This window comes from Archocentrus centrarchus, chromosome 10, assembly GCF_007364275.1.
Source record: "Archocentrus centrarchus isolate MPI-CPG fArcCen1 chromosome 10, fArcCen1, whole genome shotgun sequence".
NCBI classification, from domain to species: Eukaryota; Metazoa; Chordata; class Actinopteri; order Cichliformes; family Cichlidae; genus Archocentrus; species Archocentrus centrarchus.
The window spans coordinates 7,883,812-7,904,576 of record NC_044355.1 but is presented as its reverse complement, the minus strand read 5'-3'; the positions used below and the strand labels follow the sequence as shown (position 1 = coordinate 7,904,576).

At 40.8% G+C, this 20,765-nt stretch overlaps 1 protein-coding gene across 2 annotated transcripts in view; it reads right to left on the bottom strand.

Annotated features, from left to right (window-relative positions):
- Positions 1 to 10,366: 10,366 nt before the first annotated feature.
- The window catches only part of rab28 (RAB28, member RAS oncogene family), a 34,797-nt gene continuing 24,398 nt past the window's right edge, over positions 10,367 to 20,765 (bottom strand). The window contains exons 5-8 of one of the 2 annotated variants that reach the window (XM_030739080.1): positions 15,383 to 15,486; positions 15,208 to 15,285; positions 12,404 to 12,505; positions 10,367 to 11,508 (exon numbers count right to left, since the gene is read on the bottom strand). In XM_030739080.1, the coding sequence (XP_030594940.1) occupies positions 12,410 to 12,505; positions 15,208 to 15,285; positions 15,383 to 15,486 (278 nt within the window). In that variant the 3' untranslated portion in view covers positions 10,367 to 11,508; positions 12,404 to 12,409. The remainder of the gene's footprint in view (positions 11,509 to 12,403; positions 12,506 to 15,207; positions 15,286 to 15,382; positions 15,487 to 20,765) is intronic. The other variant, XM_030739081.1, reaches the window with a different exon arrangement.

The following is a 20,765-nucleotide window of genomic DNA, read 5'->3' as shown; positions in this document are numbered from 1 at the left end:
AACATGCAAATCTATGAGGATTGACTAATTTTTGGAGCCAACCTCAAGTGGACACTAGAGGAACTGCAGTTTCTGACAGCTCTGAAAGGTAAAACCCATTTAGTGTGCACGACCCTTAGATGTGAAACAGAAATGTTGCCCAGCTGCAGCTGCCCCTGGCATGCCACATGCCATAAGGCAGCTTCTGTAGCAACTAAAAATGATACAGAGTAAGACCAAACTGGGTTTAGGGCAAAATACCATCCTCAAATGGAAATGGAAATTCATCCTAATTACCAGACGATATGTAATATTCTTCTCTTGGTTTGTACATGCATATTCTAACAGTATGACTGAGACTGCGACGGCAGAGTATTTCATATGGGACTCGCAGCTCCTGTCATCTGGTGATCAATGTGGCGACTTCAGGATGGATTTGGCCCGTGCAGTGTTACCCTTTGCCATCTTCCAGCACCCTTTGCTCACACCTCTCTCTGTGCTGGAAACCCAAGACCACAGGACACAAAGGGCCGTGTAAAGCATCTCACCCTCCCCTCTCAGTATAGTAATTAACCTGCCTCTCACCTCCCTGTCCAGCACCGTCCTCAGAACAGCCTGGCAATCATCAGACACTTCACACAACAGCCTGCACACGGGAACTTGACCCTCACGGGTCCCTTTCTTCTTTTGTGACACTTTTCTCTATGGCACTTCTCTTTCCAAATTACAGCGGCCCGGCATACTTCGCACACACGCAATGTCATCACATTCTGTAATGACTCCATGTCTCTATTAAAACAGTTTGACAGATCACTGTGAATTAGTAGCAACTTGTAAGTGATTTCATATGTTTTAATATGAGGGGGGGGAGCAAAAAATTTCTTGATGTGCAGCTCAAGCAGCTGAAGTCAGTAAATCACAGGCTCCACTCTGTCCATAGGCAGTTTTCAAAGTAGGAAAACATTAAAGACTTATTAACTTTTAGTGGACATTCAATGCAGGTCAAGAAATGGAAATAGACTAAAGCAGCCAATGAAAGCATGAGCCCTTCTTTGGCGCACGTCATGACAAAAGCAGCCCTTAAATCAGATTTGAACAACTCTGCCTTGTTCATAACGCAGCCTGTCTAGAGACTCCTCATCTAGCAAATAAGGGTAAGGGTGAGCCACTGGGGCAGTCCAGCACCTTTATTTCCATCAATAATTTCCTCTCCTTGACTGATGACCTTTGTGCCCCCCCCCTGAACGGGCTGGTTTTGATTAACACTGCTGTGTACTGAAGTGAGACCTGCAGGGTTTGCGATGCTGTGATGGATTCTCTGAAAAAAGTCACACCATCCAGGTTTTCCACACTGCCCACATTGTGTTGGACAGAGACAGGAATTCTAACGTCACCTCACATTATATCAGCGCTTTCGTGCTTCTCAATAGGAGCCAGCCACTTTTTCCATCATACAATTTTTTTTTTTTTTTACTGGCAATCCAGTGAGAGAACATTGTCTGTTACCACCAAGAAATGGCCCAGACACTGTCGCAGGACATTTCTTTCAAACATTTCAAGAAATATTCTTTGATTCGAACATTTCGGTGCTGCTCTGTATCGTGCAAGTCTCTCGTTTAACTTTATATTGTTCTTGGCTGAACCAGCGGGGTGGTGTTGTGATTGGTGTCACGGTGCTTCAGCCAGACGGCCTCGGCTCAATTCCCCTTGACAGCCAAAATCCACCCTGCTGAGGTGCCCTTCAGCAAGACTCAGAATTCCTTCCAGCTGCAGGGGGACGCGACTGTGAAGCGGAATTCGGTGGCTTTCCGACTGACAAAATGCAGCTCTCTCATCCATTTCAGTGTGACCACTCTGTTTAGGAAAAAAGTTGGCCAATAAAATACAGTCCTGGTGGATAACTTTGTAAAATCAAGCATTGCCCCTCTTTACCTCACAAACAATGTGATGAAAGATAAAATGGTTCCTCCCATAACATTCCAGGGTACTGTAATCCTCCATAGCTGTCTGATAAGACTTAAAACGCTTAAATGTCTCACTCAACCTGGATTTTCCAGATCTTATCATATAAAAAGTCTGAGCATCATCTTATGCCAAAATGATGTGATGTCAGCCAGACACACTAATCCAGTATACAAAGGGCATCAGGTGGAAAGGTTAGCATTGGTTTCCAACAACGCCAGTCTTTATGTGTCCGAAGATCACAGAGAACCTACACAGCATCTCGGAGCCTCCACAACACTGACAAAAAGAGAGAAAATGATTTACGCTCTCTCCGTTCTACAGAACTGAACATCTGTGTTGAGTGAAGCTGCCGTTGGTCAGTTTGTTTCTTCATGTCTCTACAGCCTGGGGAAAGGTGTATTTTTAATGTCTCTAGCCCACTGAACAAAGGCCTGTTTTTACTTGTTCAAACATTTGTTGAGTTCCTAAACCTCAGTTTTTCTGTGAGAATCTTTCTATCTTCCTTTTTACTAACCAAAACCTATTTTTACCAAATGAGGAAGTAAAGGTCCGAACCACTCTCACCACCAAGAAATGATGAATGTGTCTAGATTCAGTTTTATACATTAACCATAGTTGCATATGTTAGGTGTTGGGGTCAAGTCATGAAATTTGGCAAGCTGTTATTGGTTGGGGTCCAGCATGTCATCCATCAGATGTTGTAACCTGTGAGATTTTTTTTGCCTAATTTATGAAACACTGAACAAAATCTCATCACCTTCATATATTACATGTTTGATTCAGATAAATGTAGCGTTCTGTTTATTCATCTTCATTGGGCTCACAGTACTGTCTGACCATATGAAACCGTTTCAAATCCCTTTGGATAACATGAGAAATGCATTTGACATCAAGCTAGAAATACATGTTTTTTTTTTTCTTTTCTTAATTCCTGAAAAGTTGATACTGTGAAGGTTCACTGATGATATTCGCCCTCTGTACAAATCATGAGGCAGGCCATTTCCAGAAACACCTGGTGGAAAGAAGTCAAACTCCTGCACCTTTTGTTCTTCGAGAAGAGACAGACCACATATGTTCATTCAGGTTGAACAGATTTTCTGGGCTTGAGCAGTCGTCCCTGTAGAGACACGAACACCTGAAGCAGTCACTCATGGATGTCAATAAACATGGACTTGTTCTGTGTTACACGCCATCTTCACACACTATTGTTTCTCCACTGAGGCCCGAATAAGAGTCTCATTCTTGAGGCTTCGAGTTGAATGAATTTTCCAGTCAAACATGGGGTGAAAGTTCCACTCTGTCGCATGTTAAATGGGACATAATTTGTGGCAGACATCAATGTGGAATTAGCATACTTGCACAAATCCAAAATAGATATGCCCTCTGTAATTAACAATACTGCTCGATTCATTTTGGCTGTAACCGTTTTTGGTCCACAAAAGCATTTATTTAATCCCAGAGCCAAACTTTCCCACCTCAAAAAATTTCCACAGTGGAAAAAGTCCACATATATTCACACGTTTCAGCATCTCAAAGCACTGCAGCATCTCCTAAGTAGTCTTTTGAAAAGCTTCAAAGAGTCATCTTTGGATAAATGCTATTTTCAGTTGCCTGTAATGAATAGCACTTATAAAAACTGAATGGCTCTCATATCAGGTTTTGTATCCAAAGTATTTTGGGGAACAATGACAAAGATATTACAAAGCAAACGAGACACAGAGAAGGAAAACTGAGTAATGACTTTGTAAACCATCACCCTCACCCTCCTTATATTTTCTCTGTGATTATTAACTCTTTTATGTATATTTATCTTCCAACAGATGCGGTAAGTACCGACACCCAACTCTACCCCCACCCAGTCACTGTCTCTTTGTTGAAGAATGGCACAGGGTGGATTCAGGCGCAGAGAAGAGGGTAAGTACTCAGGTGCTGGATCATTACTGTCATTTTTACATGATGATATCATTGTGTTTTCTTCTAACTGAGCAGATCCTTTATCAAACATATGATCTATACAAGCCTGCAAGCCAGGAGAGGTTTCAATTATCAGCACTGAAAAGACTGGGTTCATTCATCATCCACTCTTTTAGAAATAGACGGCCTATGATGTTTGTTATGATGTGCACACATGTAGCATGTCTGCCTCGCTCACAGTGTTTGAGTTAGTAATCCGCCCTATGATTGAGTCACATAGACATAGAAGAAGCACAGCTGACAATCTGAGGTTGCAAACACACCTTAATGACAAGATTAAAAAAATAATTAATTAAAAAGATGAAGTGCCAATGCTTTAAAAACTCATTTATAATTAATATCAGATTAAAAAGAAAAAAAAGCTCCCCATGTTCCTAGTTAGTGAGTGTTAAAGAAAATAGATTTACAAAATTAATTCCTGTAATTATTTATTTGGACAAAAATCCCAAAATTGGCTTTTTTTTTTTTCTCAAATGTTCCCAACATTTTAACTGCCAAACTGCAAATTTGATAAACCTGCATTCAGCAATCTTTAGACTCCCTGAATAATCAAATTCATGCACTGTTTACACAACTGACATGGCTTCAAGCCTCAAAGCCATAGATAACATCGCGTCAACAAACACAAACATATTAGCTCAGAGGAGTCACCGCACCCCGCAGATATCCAGCTATCATTCATAGTATTTTTTTTACTTAAAAATAACCTTTGTGTGCACATGTGATAATAAACAAAGATTTTAACAAGTTCCCTTGAGCTCAATTATTTAAGAATGAATAAAAGAATGGATTAACAAGTTTCTGTAGATGACCTGTTTTGCTGTCACACTGGGCCACTGCTGTACGTGAATTACAAACTTTTCAAAGGCACCCAAAAGGAAGGTGGTATTATATACTCAAAAGATTAGAACTGGACTATTTAAACCGTTTCAGTCTGGGGTGCACTTTCATTGTAATATAAAGAACAATTTATTGTTTAAGCAACCCTCATCAATTTTTTTTTAATTGAAAAGGTTATTGTTTCCTCATCAAAAGACCCCATATAACAACCTAATTCAGTTTTTTGAAGATTTAAAGAATATGCTCTTGTTTTGTTATTGTACTGGTTGCACTCCTCTTCTCTGCATCTAGAACCCAATACGATAGCTATTTAGTTTTAAGTGCTATTCACTACACCCCACTGAAAATAGCATTCATCCATGGCCTCTGTAAAGAGAGAAAGACTTTCAGTTTTCTGTCCCCTGTGCCTCTTTTTCAGAATCTCTGCTTTTACTGGCAGGTCTTCTCACCAGACCAACGGACTATAAATATGACCCCTCTGAATGCCCACATCCTTGGCCCTAAAATAAATCATGTGCCTCTTGGCTGGAGCAGACACACGGCACCTACCAGGACAGTCCCGTCTGTCTACACAAGCTGCAAATGAGACAAGCAGAGTTCTCAGATCACAATCTACCAACACACAGAGAAAACAGAGGAGAGCAATCCTCTAAAGTACCCTGGGAACTAAGCACTGCTGGCTCACATCAATGCTCTGAACAAATGGATGCCAGCTCTGGCCCAGCACAGGCCCTGCCTTGCTTTGCCTGTCACTCCAGTTGTTGCTGGCTGGCCCAGTGCACAGCGGCAAAGAATAGGAGCCAGTGTGGGGACCGGGGGGGGGGACTGGAGCTCAACAGAGAGGGTTGACTCAGTCCTGCCTACTCCCTCAATGCTGTGGGTCTGGCACTGTGCACAGGTGGAAAACGGAAGAGGGTGAGTGGGTAATCATGAGGGTGTTGGCCCCGTTCTGCCCGCACAAAAAAAGAGCACAGCCCACAACTATGGCCCTCTTACCAGCTTGTCATGTGTGGTTTTTTGAGACTGTCATCACAGAGTTTCAGCGATGAGAAACACAGACGGAGAGGAAGAGGAAAGAGAAATACAAAAAAGAAAAGGAGGACTTTTGCCCACTGAAAAGAAGAAGTGTTTTGGTTTTGTGGAGGACTAAAACTTAGTCTGAGACGACAAAGTACTGAGCAAATTTAAAGTGTCAGAGTGGTTAACTAAATACCAACAAATACACCGTCCAGTTTGCCTGTTTACTTCTGGATCTTCGCTGGTATGTGTACCCAAATGGAAAGTGAGAAAACCAAAACCAAGTAACACACAAAATGATTCACTTGAAGCTACGGAGGAAGCAGGTAGACAAATTCATTTTGACGCAAATCGTTTCTCGCCCTTCTCAGGCATTATCCACGGGATTTTCTTTCCTTTCGTCTTTAGGGGAACGTTGCTGTTGTGCGCGTCTAAGCTAGAAACGGGGCTGCAGTTGTTTTCTTTGCAAAAACACCTGTCTAAACAGCAGCACAGCCAAGGGCAAGTCTCGCTTGTCAGCGATGGTGACAGCTCTTGACAAAAATTCAGCAGAGACAATTCCTAAGACATCCACTCAAGCGAAACAATGCAAGTGTGCTGGAATGACCACAGCTGGGCTGCCTCTCATTCTCCTTTAAGACACACTGTTGTTTATAGTAGCTCTGCACCAGGCAGTCGCACTTAACAACACCTGGAAAAGGAGAAAATGGAAGGTATCCCTGTATAGATACAGTGTTTGTTTTGCTTGTGTCAGTGGTTTCGAATGCACTTAATCCTTCTAAATACGTCAGTGGATTCATTGACACTGACTCAGCAAAAAAAAAGAAAAGGCTAAACAAGAACCCTCTTATAGTGGTGTGACACTAACCAAAGGCTAGACTATTTAAGTGATTAATTAATGCAGCTTACAACCATTAATAAAGCCGTTTGTATCATCTATCCAGTGGATTTAGGGGCCAATTCAGTGAAGATTTAGTGAACAAAGACCAGGTGGCTCATTAGCTACCAGAGACTTAGTTTAGTCTGTATAGACGGGGATCTCTGGGGTGGTCAAGTTTCCATCCTTAAGCTTGAATTTCAACATATGGATCCTTAATCTGTAACATCTTCATCAGGAGTAGTCTCGTTCCCATCATCTGCCACTTGTATGAACACCTCCAGGGCGTGTTCCTGTTGGTTTCTGTTAGCAGAATGAGGTGAAAAATTACAGTGACACCAGTGTCCAAATGTGGTAACAAGCTAACAAAGACTGAGTAATGGGAATGTCTGCACACATTCAAACAGCTCGTTCTGTGGTAACAATAGTCCCCTCAAACTCGCATCATTTGCTAATTCAGGGTGTCTGCAGGGTAAGCCTAATTACATTTTAATACCACACAGAATGCAGTAATTTCACAGTAACATGGGCCAAAGTACAAACGATGAAAACCTAAAACAACTATTATCATTATGTTCCATTTTTAGTGGAAGACAAGGTAAACATTGGTGTACATGGCTCATTTCCAGCTCCACATTTTTATTCTTGGACTCTACTAGACTTGCTTTAGCATCGTACTCTTGAAAATAATCTTTATTTATCTTATACTGGGTTTTAGTTCATTCTCTTAGGCCATACTCTGTTGGAAACAGGTTTATGTTCTTTTCCCTTTAATACCAGCCTAGCTTTAAGCCAAAGTTTGAATCGCAGGTGGGTGAGACTTCTGTGCTCACTGAGCTGTGTGCCTAAAATGATGATATTAAGGATTTCCCCTTTCATTCACATCATAGAGCCAAGAGCAGGAAAAAAAAACTGTCTTAATCCTAACATTTTGCAGTTTGAAGCCTTTTGCATGATTTATACTTCTGTGTTGAATCTATGTAGAGCTTATGGTGTAGCCTATGCAAGTGGCTGATGCCGTTGCCAGCATTTATACTTGCGGTGGTGCTCCATGTTGCTCTGCCAAAACACTAGCTGGCGGTGGAGTTTCTCTTTTCGAGCTAACCCATTCTATTCCAGTCAATTTAGAAAATGGCAGCAAAAGTAGCCAGAAACACAAAGGAGAAAATGGCAATACTGAACACTGAACGGCCAATCACAGTGCCAATGACAATGCATGTCAAAGACACGCCCCTACCAGGATCAATGTTTGTTATGTCCCTACCAGTCACGCAATATGATTAGCTAGGGATGGTGGGGAGATGGTGGTGTCTCTACCAATATAATTTTAATACCAAACCTACACCCTTGGGTACAGGGGGTTATAATTATATCACTGTACAATTCTAAGATTGAAACCCATTATTTGCTTTATTTTCTGTTAAAAATATATACAGTTTGTTATAAATATATATGCAGATTTAGTTCAGGTGGCTGTCAATGTACTTCTTTAAGTGTCAGTTTCAGATCACTGTTAAAACATTTTTTTTATTTAATTTCCTCTGAAGCTTCTCTGGATTTGTTTCCATTCTTTATACCTGATAAAAAGAAAAATATGACCCAAATGAATTGTTTATGTTGCGTGTGGGAGCTCTCCTGTGTGTATAGCCTTGTGCTAATTATAAACACCAGCCTCTGACAGCTTTAAACAGACAAGCAAATATGGCGGACGCTAGCTTCGATCAGGCCGCTTTTGGTCACGTCACAGGCCTAGTTGCTCAGTCTCCCTTAATCTCTTGTCTTTGGCGCAGGGTTTCAGAAGAGTTTCCACTTATGACGTACCGTACCTACATTGTAGATTTAGCATAATATTATGACCACCATCCCAATATTGTGTTGGTCCCCCTTTTGTTGCCAAAATAGCCCTGACTCCTCGAGACATGGTCCAGTTTTGAACCTCACGTGCCCATTGTTGGTGCTTTCGGCACCAACAATGGGCACCCTGACTGGTCTTCGGCTATGCAGCCCCATAAGCAATAAACTGCAATACACTGTGTACTCTGACACCTTTCTATCTAGCATTAACATTTTTGGCAATTTGAGCTACAATAGCTTGCTGGATCGGCCCACACGGGCCAGCCTTCATGCATCAGTGAGTCTTGGCTGCCCATGACCCTGTCACTGGTTCACCATTGTTCCTTCCTTGGACCACTTTTGATAGATAATGCGGACCAGAAACACCACGTAAGAGCTGCAGTTTTGGAAATGCTCTGACCCAGTAATCTAGCCATCACAATTTGGTCCCTGTATGACTCACTCAAATCCTTACACGTCCCCATTTTTCCTGCTTCTAACGCGTCAACTTTGAGGAAAGAACGTTCACTATACTGTGCATATCACCCACTAACAGGTGATATACACAGGTGGATAATTAGCATTATCCACTTTACCAGTCAGTGGTCATGATGTTATTCCTGATTGGTGTAAATCTCACATTAGTTTTCAGTTCACAGGGATTATTTGCACATAAGTCAATGTTATTGGGATGCTAATAAACAAGTTTCCCACTATGAACCATTAAATGTCCTGGTCCGATTTTAACTCCACACTCCCAACAAAAATCCCACTTTGAGTGACCCATAATCTTTTTAATGTTCACTTGAGCAATAGTTCTCCAAGCTTCTTATTAAAGTTTTTCTCTTGATATTGGCTGCTTTTTCACTTATTTTGACTGTTTTCAGGGAAATCAGGTGATTCCCAAAGAGCTATAAGTCAAAAACTGAAAGATCTGAAAGTCATGTCAGATCAGGGGGGCAGTAAAGACCTGACACAGGATTTGAGAGATGCATCTGGCCCTTCAGTTGATCCATCTAATGTTCACTGAAGCTTCATCAGAAATGGTCTTAAACCCATCCCAGGCAAACTGGGAGAAAAGGCCGAGGTATGCTGAATTACACAATAACTGGACTGAAAATCAGTGGCAACAGGTCTTATGGAGGGAAGAATCCAAATTTGGTTCATATTGTGGTACAGAGGAGGTCAGGCAAGAGGTACAACAGTGAGTGTCTACAGCCATCTGTAAAACACGGGGGAGATTCTGTCATGGTTTGGGGCTGTATTTCAGCCAGTGGTGTTGGGGGATCCTGTCAAAGCGGATGGAATTATGAACATCAATTATAAAAAAGTACCATCAGATTTTAATCCATCATGTGATACCATCTGGCAATGACACACTATCAGTCATGGACTGGTTTCCACAGAGCTCAGACCTCAATATTACTGAAGCAGTGTGGGATCATCTTAACAGAGAAAAATTCTGTTTTTGTTGTTTTATATACTGTACTTCCATGTTTTATTTTTATTTATATGCTTCAATAAACTGCTGCACCTGTTTCCCATTCTCCAAGCAAGACCTGCAAAGTCTTGCTGTACACAGGGGATTAATTAACACAAACAATCACAAACAGCTTACATATTCACAGGTTCACGCAACAAATTGCTTTTTTTCCATGTAGCATTTATTTAGAAACACAAATCTGTGTCACTTTATAGCTAAACACACAGTTTAACTGTACAATTTTTCCATTTCTAAAGAATACATTTTCTTAACATGATCAGAATTTACAACGATACCTTGTGATGATTTTAAATCACTGAAAGCAGCTTTGAAATGGAGCAGGGGTTGCTTTTAGTATACATATACATATTTTACACATATGGTGGCGGTTTGTTTTGTTTTTTTGTGACCAGATGGACTGTTATGTCGAAACTACTCTGACAAAACTGGTAATATCTCAGTCGCAGAAGCTAAATACCAGGTGGTTGAAATTAAGCCTTTTATTAATCATAGCCATTCCTCCAATGCAAAATTCTGTTCTATAACGGACAGTCGAAAAAAAGGCTATGTAGAGAAATCTAAAATATTGTATATTTCAGCTCAGCTTGATATTCAGATCCTCTTCAGTCACATTCATCTAACGTCATTAACACTTTACCAATAAAGCATCTAACAAAATGAAATGATTTGTAGTCTGAAATATATAACTATATTTTCAAACTGGATTATAGACTACAAGCAACACTTGGAGAACAGACATTTTTTTTCTGAAGAATAAACAGTGGAAAATGTACATCCTAATTTAAGACTGAAAATTAAAATATTTCTATGCAAAACAACAGAACATAGTTCACATCACATCACTGCTAGTGGAGGCCCTTTCTTGGCAAATAGAAAGCAGAGATTCATTTCACTCTACTCACTACAACATTTTAACACCTATTTCCCCTCCGTTCAACTGTCGAGCACCACAGGAATAAATGAAAATCACATTTTGTTTCATATTCCCATATTCATGTCCCATGAACTCTTTCCTTGAAGCCACTTTGCAACAGCCATAGAATAAACAGATGTTACTGTTTAAAACAAATGTCCCTAACAGCAATGGCAGAGGAAAATATGTTCACATATAAAATTATTTTCAACTAGCAGACTGAATAACCAGCTTTGTACAAGCATAGCTCAATTAATCGCATAAGAATCATTTTTAAACATAATTTTAAGATGAAATAAAAGGATAGCTGCGTGTAAACTTGAAAAAAATGAGGTCCCATATCCTTTTTGGTGAATCGCCTATGAAATTATTCCTCTTAAATATCCAAACTACAGGCCAAGGCCTCGAAATCACACGGTCTGTTCTTTTCATCCAGTCAACCAAAAAAAAATCTGAAAAGAAGAATACTGACTGTAAACAAGCTTTGTGTGTTTGTGTGTGTCAGAGAAGGGATCACTGCACCACACACATGGAGCTGCGAGGGGGGTTGACTGTCCTGGCCACGGTGTCCTGACTGTAGTTCACAATGTCCGCCTTCACCACACGCTGAAAAGATGGAAACACAGATGATCGGGCACGGAGTTTAAAAGCTGCAACAACTGCTTCATTTTAAAGGAAAAACCAGTAACCTCCAGTCAGGCCACATTAAATTAAGTCCCCCATATTACAGAGTTGCAGACTATTAAAAAGAGTGCAAAAATACACAAAAATACTCTGTGAATGAGATCTTAGGAAATACAAGTCTTTGCTTTTTTTGCAGCTTTGGATGAGAAGTTGAGACTCTCACGTCTCAACTATAAATCTGATGCCACAGCCAGCAGCTGGTTAGCTTAGCTTAGCATGAAAACTATAATCAGGATAAACATCTAGCCTCTCGGTCTGAATATCTACCTACAAACACCTCTAAGACTCATAAATACAGACACGGGGGAAATTGTGTCACCTAACTGAACTGTATGTTATGCTTTGTGAAGAAAGTCTGTATGTCTGGCTGAGCTGTCCCATTTCAGGCTGTAGTCATGCACAGACATGAGTTGTATGGATGTTCACGTCTGTTTTATTCAGATATCTCCCAAACTGCTGAACTGTTTCTTTAACATTTACTGAAACATGGCTATGATTCAAAACGTGCAGCCGTGCCCTGAGTCTGTGAGGAGGCAGGCGGAGGACAGACTGGAGTCATATCTGTTTACCATCATGGAGGTTTTTCTCATTACATCACACTGACCAAAACACACATAGCTTAGATTCCTAAGATGGTTTAGCAAAAATACTGGGGACTCTGTGGTGTCACTGCCACTGTCTATTCTCTACTTTGTAGAGTTAAACTCTGAACCACAGGTACCAGGTAATCTCTATTCCTAATGGTTGCTACAACTACAAATTGGCTGTTTGTGTTTTCTAAGATCTACGGGAAATATCTGTAACTGTAGAGACATACTTTCAGCTATTGAACCAAACATATTTTGCTTTTTTGGGCGTTCTCTTGTGTAATTGGGCCTTCGTCCTGTGGGTAGTCCACCAGTTCGGCCTTCACAATCCTCTGAGCAGGTTCAGTGCATTGAGCAGCGGATGAGTGGAAGACAGGAAAAAGAATAAAAACAAAACAGAAAAAGGACAATTACAGAATCATGAGGCTTGAGAAGAATAGAAACCAAGGATGAATCATGGAGTGATACAAATAAAATGAAAAAAAGGAAATCGGCCATCAATGTAGCCAGCAAACACAACTAAGCCAGGTTTCTAATTAAACACAAGCTATAATACACAAAAGAAGCAACCATAAAACACAGCTTAAATTATTGAGTTACTTTGTTAATACATTTTGAAATATGTCAATTTTTTAGATCCTATGAGACTTTTTTAAATTGCTGGGTTATCCTTCAAACTCTGTAAAAGTTAAAAATGATCCATTTAAATCAATTTAAAAGAGAGAAAAAACTGCTTTTATATCTGAAAATGACAAGATCGAGAAAATCTTTGGCATGCTGAATATTAAATGTATTTTTCTTTCTACTATCCAACAGTGAATGTTTATTGATTGTGCTGCTTGTTAATGTAAAAAATAAGATTTTAGGTTGCATTTGTTCCTGTGTCCTCTTGCAAATTTAATTAATCTCTCTGATTAATGTGAAATGCTCACAGATCTTTCTGTGAACCTAAAGCAATTTGAAGTTGTATGTTTTAAACTGGGACTTAAAGATACTTGTTCTGTTGGAGCAGCCATTAAAGTTTTGATTTCATTACTTAATCTGAATTCGACTTCATGTTAGTGTAAAAGGCAACTGGACCCTATGCTGAAGAACAACCTTAGAGAAGCCCACATGGCTGAATAGCAGGCCCTGGTTGGCTGCCTGATTAACGAGCTGCCGAAACCTGGTGTCGGAGTCGGTGAGTGATCGTGGCTTCGCTATCTGATCTAACAGACAGAGGACCATGACGGAGAAGCCTGCCAGGCAGATATAATACTGTCGGGGGTTGTGACCCTCGTGTTCAGCTCTCTAAACCTGACAGCTGATAATGACGCCTTGCTCGCCCCACGGCTACACCCAGAAGCATGACCTGCTGAGAGCCTCCGTTCTATATCCATTACTTCCAGTTTTCAACATTGGTTTGTTTATGTGAGAATTTGTGCAGTTTTTCCTTTTTTAGAAGGAGAAGAAAAATTGACCAAATGAAACACATTCCTACAAACAAAACTGCAAAAATTTTGCATGGTCCATTTTAATAATGACAAAAATCTGAAGATTTGCCCCAGTTCTTCAGGTTTGGGACCACTGCTCTGACAAAGCTAATGAAAATACCAACCTGAGCTCTGAGAAATTATGAGCTGCAAACCAACAGAATGAAGAAATAATTCTTGGTTTAATTCATAATCAACTAGAACCTCAAGTCACCACACATAAAATAGCCACTGAATGAGGTCAGATTGTGGCTTAAATAATATCTTCACGGATGCCCGGGTGGCTTAATGGTGAAGCCGGCAAACACATGCATATGCCGCGTTGCGGTGCAGGCAGCGCAGGTTCGAGTCCCGGCCTGTCGCCAGTTTGCCCCCGTGTCTTTCCTCCATTTCCTGTATCTCTCTGCTATGGACAAAAGCTGCTGTGGCCAAAAATGGAAAAAATAAACTCTTCAAAACTAGCAGATAATGTCCTTTCCCTCATTTAAATTAGGATATTTCTGGAATGTCCTGGTAACACTGTGGTTTTTCAGATTTCTAGAAACATCTTAATTGTTGTAAATCTACAACTAATGCAAATATATAACAGCATAATCCTGCCAACAAAGGAAATTTTATAAATGTTTAGTCAGTTTTTTTTTTTGCTTATACTATATATTTTCTTCCCTACAGTGCTGTGCTATGCTTTATGTGTTTCTGTCAACTACTCTTATTCCTTCTTTATAAAGTGCAAACTGGATCCAGCCACTCACCCGGCTTGATTAGCCTGGATTAAAGCACTTTACTTTACTGACAGAACTATCAAGGGAGGCGGTGAAAGCAAGAAGTAAATGGACAGCTACATTAGTCTGTGGTCATTTTCAGTCAGTCAGCAGCAGTGTTGGTTGATTGGAGACGAGCTTGAGAATTTGGCCAGTCTTTCACCTACACGCTCTCCCTTCTCTGGGGGTCTTGACCTCTCTGTAGCCCCTAAGGCTCACCAACCTCTACCCAGCCAGTGTGGCTCCAGCTGCTCATATCACACTCAGGATTAATGCTTCTGGGGGAGGTGACCTTGTAAATCCTACAGCTGCCCCTACTGGGCATCATGGACTGGCTGGCAAGCCAAGACTCAGTTTTGTCCAAAAAAACAAAAAGCAAAAAAAAAAAAAAAAACAGTGGGAGATAAAGCAAATAAATCAGGCAGCCATTCCTAACCTCCTCACCCCAAAAACTGCCTACCTTTAACCTCTGACTTCACGCATTAATGTGGTCAATGTGGGTCTATTTACAGATGGGCAGTGTCAGTGGCAGGTATACCATCACAGGAGGCAGACATAGCAAAATCATGTTTACACAACAAAAAGTCCTATACAGTGCGTGGTGACCTCCATTGACCGAACGCACTCCCTGTGACCTCCCCTAGGCTCATGTGTAACATTACACAAATTGCTAGATGTGAGGGACAACCTGAGTGCCCCTGGCTGGTTAAGTACAGATGAGACTAAGAGAAAATTAGCCATATAAGATTAAAAGGCATACTTGTAAAATTTCAGGTAAACCTTGATGTTATCGTGGCTCACCTGTGACTGCTCTAGTTCTGCTTTGTTTAGTTTTACACCCAAAATCTCAGCAGACAATCTCTGGAAACAAAGGTACACCTGGAGAAAGGAATTAGAAGAAAAATAGGACAAGGTAAAGCCGATGAAAGCCACTCCAAATATATTTCTGACCTACTGGAAACTGGCTGGTACTAACCGAGTCTCCCGTTTTGGCTGATACAAACTGACTGATGAGGCCATTCTCTTGGCAGAAGCGCTGGTGTTTATCAGACTTCACTGTCCTCATGTGCTCCAGGTCGACTGTGGACAAAACACAGCGAGACGTGAGAAAACTTACAAGAGACAGACAGATGGATTTATGTGATGGTTATACAGCACTCTCACAGGTTTAACTGCTAAATATCAGAGCATAAACAGAAAAGATAACTGTTTACACTTCTGCTAAGATAGAAGGCGTCTGCCTAGTGTACAAGGATGGCATGCATTAGAGGCATGTAAAAACAAAGCGTAATTCAATTGTTATGTTGTTTTCAAACCCAGCTGTGGAGTGCACGGATTTTCGTAACTTTTATGGATGGCGTCATTTCAAGGGTTTGAGAGTGGAAATGATCAGCTTCCATTCCCAGCTGGTATTAAAGCTGGATGTGACACATTCCTCAGCGCTAAGCCGAGTACAGTTGCACCCTGAAGCCACGAACCTCTATTTGACCCGAAACAGACAAACCAGCCCAGCTGTGAAGAAATGCTTAAGAAACAATACATGAATGACCAAAGACTTGAGGCTACAATCACAGTGAGAGCGTAGACAGAGAAAGCTGTTTGACTTATGAGCGCAGTGGGCCTTTAAGGTGGGTGCAAGGCCCAGAGATCTGGGACTATCACCTACACACTGATTTACTGTGAGCACACAATGACAGCACCTTCCTTTTTTTCGCTATTGTAATGATGTCCCTGTGCATTTGACTCCTGTATAGTGATACTGGGCGCTTTGCTTCTCTCATTCCTCACTATGGGGTCATGCTAGGGTCGATAAGGAAGGTCACCTAGGGGTCTTGTTGCTGAAAGCAATATCTTGGTTCTTTATTTCTGGCTTTGTGCAGGAAGGTGACCACGCCCGGTATCTAGTGCATGCATGGCTATGTTAGCTGGAAGAGGACAGGCTACTGTACGGTTTTGCATTTCTCTCACCCCCCTCGAGTTTTAGCCTTTGTGTCAGGCTTCATTGAAGTTGTCAAGGATTTACCCTGTTCTCATGCCCCTTAGTGTGTGTCTGTGTGTGTGAGAGAGAGAGATTGCAAGAGGGAAGAAAGGAGGTGTGGATAATGCCAAAAGCAGAGAGAGAAACGTAAACACTGCATAATCCTGTATTATTAATAACTAACACATATGACATATGACCTAAAAATGCTAAAGGCCAAAAAATACATTGAGAAAGAATCATTTCAGACTAATATGAATATTACAGTCGTCATAAGTGACATATAAACAAACCTTTCTGGGCAAGGGAAAACACTTTTACAACTACTCAATGTCCAGGGCAGACTGTCATGTCTCTGCCTGTACATAAACAGAGCTGTCTCATAGGCGTCAGCAGGTTATTAATTCCAGTCATTTACAGCCAAGGTACCCAGCATGCTACTAGAAGTAAACACTACTAATCCTTTGGATCCTGCACACTTGGGAGAGGCTATCAATCATGTGTCACAGTCAGATTAACAAACATTAACATAGTGGCTCAGAAGCTGTGGAAGGCACATTACTGTTAAATAAAGAAAAAGGTGTCAGCCTGTGGGTCTGCGCATCACGCTGATGTCAAAACTGGAGGTAAGTTGTTCAGAAAATTCAGAAAACACCACCGAAGCAGCACCTGGAAAGTTTAAGTGTGCTCATTTGCATATTTAAATTTCTGACAAAGCACCAAAAGAGTTACCCCTAAAGGTATTTGATCTGTTGGCAATGTGACAACAAAAATAAAGGCAAGTCATGTCTTTTGAACTCTAAAGATTATGCTCTAAGTGCCAGAAATCCATTGTGAAGTGCCAGTTAAAGGGCAGCAGATTTACGACTTACAAGCTGGTTTCTGGCTGGAGTGCTTGGTCACAGTGGCACAAGCATTACATTTTGTCCAGCTGTATTAGAATTGTAGATGTTCTTACATGTTTCTCTGAAAACAACTCTTTAAGACCCCATTTCTGAAACTTTGGGAAATTGTGCAAAATGTAAATAAAAACACATTTACCTTCTTTTTTTTTTTAACCAACACCAATGAGATCAGTCGCTGTAGTTTTAAAACCAAAATGTTACACCTTTTGGTTTTAGATACATGATTTGAGCTGCTGAACAGTGTGGATGCATCCTCTGCTCTACTTTTTAATTAATATTTCACTACATGTTTTCAGTGGGTGAAAGGCCTGGACTGCCAGTGAGCCAGTTTAGCACCTGGACTCTTATTGGACTGCTATTGGAATATGTGCAGAAAGTGCTCAGACATCTCCATGCTGAAATAAGCAACATCTCTGGAGAAGACCTCTGGATGGCAGGATACGTTGCTCCTCACCCTTTATAATCACTGGCGGGAGTACTATGGAGCGAGGCTTTCTTTGCGTTCGCTATCTTGACAAAACGTGAAACCTAAATTCAGCGATTACAGGCTTCACCATGGTGGTTATCAATTTTGAATAGGAACCCTTTCTGCTTCATGTTTTGTGTCCGCTCGCATTTTTTTCTTCTGCAAAAATCGATCAGCTGATCACTACCTTCTCCAATTAGAAATATTATCAGAGGAACTGGTGACAGAGATTTATATAAAAAAAATAAAAATATAACAGTAAACGCAACACAGCTACTACAAATATGAAAAGAGAGATGCTGGCAGAAAACCATTAATATTGTATATTTATCACAAGCATGCTGCAGTTCTAGTAGTGTAAAAGAGAAGAACAGTTTGGGGCCAGAGAACATAAAAATATTGACACATTTTCTGCACCACCAACTGAATGAATGCAAATTCCTGTGACAATGCAATGTATGGTTTGTTGCTGCTGTACCTTTACAGCTTGGCTTTACTTGGTAAGATATACAAATCAAGCATAACATTATGACCACATGCGTAATATTGTGTTGGTTCCCCTTTTGCTGCCAAAACAGCCTTGATCAATGGACTCCTCGAGACCCCTGAAGGTGTACGCTGGTATCTGGCACCAAGATGTTAGCAACAGATCCTTTAAGTCCTGTAAGTTGTGACGTGGAGCCTCCACGGATCGGACTTGTCTGTCCAGCACATCCCATAGATGCTCGTTTGGATTGAGATCTGGGGAATTTGGAGGCCAAGACAACACCTCAAACTTGTTGCTTCTCGAACCATTCCTGAACCTTTTTTGCTTTCTGGCAGGGTCCATTATAATCCTGAAAGAGGCCACAGCCATCAGGGAATACCATTTCAATGAAAGAGTGTATATGGTCTGCACCAATGCTTAGGTAAATGGTACGTGTTAAATTAACATCCACATGGATGGCAGGACTCAAGATTTCCCAGCAGAACATTGCCCAAAGCATCACGCTGCCTCCACCTGCTTGCCTTCTTCCCATAGTGGATCCTGGTGCCAGGTGTTCCTCAGGCACAAACACCTGGCCATCCATGTGATGCAAAAGAAAATGTGATTCATCAGACCAGGCCACCTTCTTGCATTGCTCTGTGGTCCAGTGCATGTTAAAGTGCCCATTGTTGGTGCTTTCGACAGCTGACAGGGGTCAACGTGGGCATCCTGACTGGTCTGTGGCTATGCAGCTCCTTATGTAACAAAGTAGAACCATGTAACCATTAACTTTTTTGGCAATTTGAGCTAGAGTAGCTCATCTGTTGGATCGGAACACACAGGCCAGCCATACATCAGTGAGCATTGGCTGCCCATGACCCTTTCACTGATTCTTCACTGTTCCTTCCTTGAACCACTTTTGATACATACTGACCAATGCAGACCTGGAACACCCCACAAGAGCTGCAGTTTGAGATGTTCTTACTCAGTCATCTAGCCATCACAATTTGGCCCAAAAACTCACTCAAATCCCTTCGCTTGCCAATTTTTCCTGCTTCTAAAAACATCAACTTTGAGGGCAAAATGTTCAATTGCTCCCTAACATATATCGACCCACTAACAGGAAGAGAAAATCCATGTTATCCACTTCACCAGTCTGTGGTCATAATGTTATCAGTGTACATCTCAATAGGTTGCATATATAAAACATATTCCTACAGCAGACAATCTATATCACAATGTGGCGCTTCAAGACCATGACCATGACCTGCTCTGGACCAGGTTATGTGTTCAGCATCAGTTACTACAGTGAATTACAAGAGAGCCACCATCGTGACACTGAAAACTCTGACTTTAGGCTTAAAAAAGTTTGCGAATCCATAATCTCGCTTATTAGTACACACCTCTGGAGACCTCACATATTCCTCCAGACCAGCACAAATGCTGGCTTTTGAATTGTGGGCTGACAACAAGCCTGACTGTTCCTCTCCTCTTTAGCCTTTTGGATGCAGTATCCATGATTTCCAAGAAGATTTTTTATTTTTATTTTATTATATTTTTTTTGGCCACCTGGGGGCATGAAGATCACAGCCCTGAGTCTTGTTTTTGACCTTGTCTGATCTTTTATGTACTGTAGATCCTCAATTTTTTTTTTATTTATCATTAAATTTAACATTGATAAATGATACTCCTTAATTGTTGCACACTATTCAAACAGACTCAACCTCACTGGAATCCTCTTTATATGATCATATTACTGACCGGTTGCCAGTAACAAAATTAGTTGTGAGATCTTACACCAGGTATTTTTTAGCATTACACAACTTTCAGCAGTCTTGTTAACCTGTGTGAACCTTTTCTTCCTGAAGATTTGCTGCCAAACAAAAGTGTGTGTATGTATGTGTATATACATGTACATTTTATACATTTTACATAGAACCCAATGTTTTTGAAAACAGGGTGTATGTTGAAAAAAGAACATCTACTAAATGAGTCTTATGGTGATATTAATATCTATTGTGATAGCTAAGCAAACAAGACAATCCTAAATTCTGTACATGGTACTAATGGTTCGTGGCTCCTTTAAGTCACAAAATAATACTGCAGGTAAAGGGCCCACTTTCTCACACGAAAGAATTTTTCAGCATCTGTCTGTGTAAACTGAATATAAGACTAATCCCACAGTTTTAGTGTTTTGCTCCATTTTTCTCCCTAATGTACCCATTTCTACTTATCAGGTCAAAAGAATCTTTCTCCAATGATCTGGTTTACCTCTGTTTCTGTCAAACTGTACATCAGCTTAACAACCCCTAGGAAGTGACTGCAAACACGAAATAAACTGTTTAGGCCTCCGAGAGCATAGAGATAGTGGAGTGGATCATTACTCGTCAAGAGCGATGGCCCTCCCTCGCTGTGGTCACCAACAGTGTTTATTTAAAAGGTCTGCCTGTCATCGGGGTGAATTACAAGACAACAGTTAGAGATGAATATCTGGAGGATAAATTAGGCTTTTACCATAAATAATTAGTTTGTTATTGCAATGAC